At 44.0% G+C, this 3,288-nt stretch overlaps 1 protein-coding gene across 1 annotated transcript; it reads right to left on the bottom strand.

Annotated features, from left to right (window-relative positions):
• Positions 1-1,486: 1,486 nt before the first annotated feature.
• Positions 1,487-2,122, bottom strand: LOC119367792 (cysteine proteinase inhibitor 10-like). The gene has a single exon (XM_037633198.1). The coding sequence runs from the start codon at positions 2,100-2,102 to the stop codon at positions 1,668-1,670; it is 435 nt and encodes a 144-aa protein (XP_037489095.1). The 5' UTR covers positions 2,103-2,122; the 3' UTR covers positions 1,487-1,667.
• Positions 2,123-3,288: the final 1,166 nt, after the last annotated feature.

Genomic DNA, 3,288 nt, shown 5'->3' with positions numbered 1-3,288 from the left:
GTAAAAACAGTGAAAATCAAGAGAAAACCGATGAAAAACGAGAATGGAATAAACAAAACCTAAGGAAAAAGAAAGAAAAAAACAGTGAGAACCAAAAAGGAAATAAAGAAAACCAAAGAGAAAAGAAAGAATTGAAAAACCAAATAGAGAAAAAACGAAGAAAACCGGTAAAAAAACAAAAACAAACAAACATGGATAACCATTGAAAACCCCGGCTCTTTTCTACCTCAACTTGTTCGTGCCCTACCAGTTAACATGAACCTGTCTATGACCTAGTGGTATGTAGCACGACCTAGCATCAAGGAGACCACTGTTCGATCCACGGTTGCAAAAATCTCACACCACAAATATTTTTTTGGACCATGTGCAAGATGCGAAAGAATTTCACAATCTGTGAGAGCAATGGCAAAAAAAATTGTTATTGCATGTGACCCAAAGGCAGTACTAAAGAAGGATGGATGGAGAAAATCACCTAATGGCTTTAAGCTGAACATAGATGCCGCCTTCGACTATGGCGCGCTACATGGAGCTATGGGAGCAGCCATACAAGACGACAGAGGTCATTTTATTGTTTCTGGGAACAAACTAATAGAGTCATGTTATGACCCTCTTTCTGCAGAGGCATTGGCTCTTAAATTTGGTTTACAACTCTCTTTCACGGCAGGGTGTAAAAGGCTAGTCGTTAATTCCGACGGCCTGGAACTAATGGAGATTATGAATAAGGACGGTCAGTATGCGGGCAATGCGGCAGCCATCATTGATGGTTGTTACCACTTGGCATGTGAGTTTAGTTCAATTCGGTTTGAATTTTGTCCTAGAGAAGCAAACGTTGTTGCTCATGAATTAGCTAGTGTAGCTAGATCTAAATTCTGAAGTGAGTGGATTGAAATTGCTCCTAATGAGCTTCTTCCTCCTTTACTTAAAGATGTAGGTGTTATCACCAATGAATAAAGAGGGAGTTTTAGTTGTCAAAAAAAGTAGGTATGGATTCCTTATTTCTAACGAACCGGAAAGAGAGAGGGAGAGGAGAAGAATCTCTACTACTTCAAAAAAAATAGTGTTTCTTTTCCTGTCAGGTGGAGTGCTTTGGCTAACCTTAAATTCTTTTACTAAGCATCATTCCTTAAAACTCACCTTAACTGTTTCACCGACTTACCGGATAAATTTATGTTTTCTTTGGTAAGCAGATAGCTGATTACAAAATCAAATCCTAAAATATAGACAGGCTAATCACAAACAGGATTAAGTAAACATTTATTTATACATTCACATTAATATGCACCGGTAAATCACGGGTTAAAATACTAGAATATTTGTATCCGTTGTTACGCACGAGCAATTACCTGAAAAAAGAATACATGTGAAGACACGAGGATGCCACCTTATGCATGAGGATCCAAAAGACGCCCTGGCAATTAACTAGAAATTGAACTAGATCGCCCACGCTTTCCAGAAATTTCTCCATTAGAAAGACATCACACATGCGTACGCAATCGATAATCCTGGCATAAGTATGGATGACAAATACTAGTTCATGCTGTAACCACGCTTTTTATTTTAGTTGCACTAGTACATACTCAAGTGACGAGAAAAATGCAACGAGTAACAAGGACAGCACAACACCAGCACGGAGCGCACATACGTACACCTGACAGCCAGCCTGTCGATTATTTGGGAGAAGGCATGAGAGACACGAGCTCCTTGGACTTGATCCACGCCTTGACGACCACCACGGCGTCGAACGGCCTGTCCCCGCCGCCGCCGGCGCGGTCCCGGGCGATAACCTTCAGGTAGTAAACCACCCCGGAGGCGACCTGCTTCTGCGCCGCCGCCACGGCGGTGAACACGAGCTGGACCCGGACGGGGTCGCCGTTGTTGGCTGGTCCGCCGCCGTGGCTGAGGCGGCGGTTGTGCTCGGCCACCGCGAACCGGCCCAGGGACTGCACCAGCTTGTTCTTGCCCACGTCCCTGATCTCCGTCCGGCCGCCCACAGCGCCTGCGGCTGCCGCCGGAGCCTGCGGGTGCCCTATTTCAGCAGCGGCGATGGTGAGCGTGGCGAGGAGGAGGAGACAGGGGATGGCGGCGGCGGTGGAGGTAGCCATTTTTGTAGTTCTGTGTGTTGGGGAGGGACAGTACGTTGAACACTTGGTACCCCGTTATATATAGATAAATCTTAAGACGCGTCCACATTTTAAGCCGTTAATTTCGTGTGTGATATAACGGTTAGTACCATTAAGTAGGTTATCAACGATTACAAATGGAAATGCTAAAGATCTGATGTTAATTTTTTTTAATTATGCACGACAAATCAAACGTTTTTCATGGCAATTTATATTGGCGTGAGGATGATAAATTTAGTTGGCGAGCACGGAAGAAAATTGCACTGAGTCGAATCTGTCATGCTCACCAACTAAACTTGTTTTCCTCGGCTAACATAATTTACCATGAAAAATTTGACATTAGCTGAATCTTCGGGTCCTTACAAATACATGCTATTGTTCTTCGAAGAAAGAACATGTTATTGCGAAGTATAGTTTCTACAACAAGGGCGTGAAAAAGTTGTTCATGTAAAATTATTGGGAAGATATTCATGTGATAAAGGAAATCGGAGACGCTTGTGTTCATCTAACTGATCTCTTCGTGGGTGTCGACCGCCTCCACCAGCATACGATCGTCTTTGATCGAACGACCCACAGCAGCCTACACCATAGCCTAGTTTGAAAACATGGCCGCAAATGAGGGCTATGGTTTTCTGAATGCATGTTGTTGCATTGGTTTTGCAACTAAAGCTATGTTTTGGAAGCATTTGTGCTATTGCAATGGTTTGTAACGGGGTGGAAATATAGTTCGGGATGTTTTGTAGCAAGAGTCATGTTGATGTGGGATGTGCGTACACTAACATTGTTACATAAAGTGACACTCACGTGGCAGTTGATTGAATGATTATTATTGGATCCATCCAACAGTCGGCCAGACGGTCAGTTCATATCATCATCCGGCCGACGCGTAGCACACGTCCATTTCTTCATGCAGCAAAAAAGGATGTTGAGTGGGGCGACATGGCTTTATTTGGAGGGGCTAAGAGCATATATATAGCCGCATATAGCTAATCCGGCCCCTCAAACGTCTGCAGACGCATCCGAGCGCGTTCACGGATAGTGACATGTCACACCTATATCCTCTTTCACAACCAGATACCTCATTGCCAAATCCTCAAATCCATACAGTTATATGCAACGTACAACCTAATCAAATATCCACCGGCGCTCGTTTGCCTCCATGTCCCGG

The sequence above is a fragment of the Triticum dicoccoides genome, chromosome 2B, assembly GCF_002162155.2.
Source record: "Triticum dicoccoides isolate Atlit2015 ecotype Zavitan chromosome 2B, WEW_v2.0, whole genome shotgun sequence".
Lineage (NCBI taxonomy): Eukaryota > Viridiplantae > Streptophyta > Magnoliopsida > Poales > Poaceae > Triticum > Triticum dicoccoides.
Note: the sequence above shows the minus strand (reverse complement) of the source record. Positions and strands in the feature narration are given on the sequence as shown.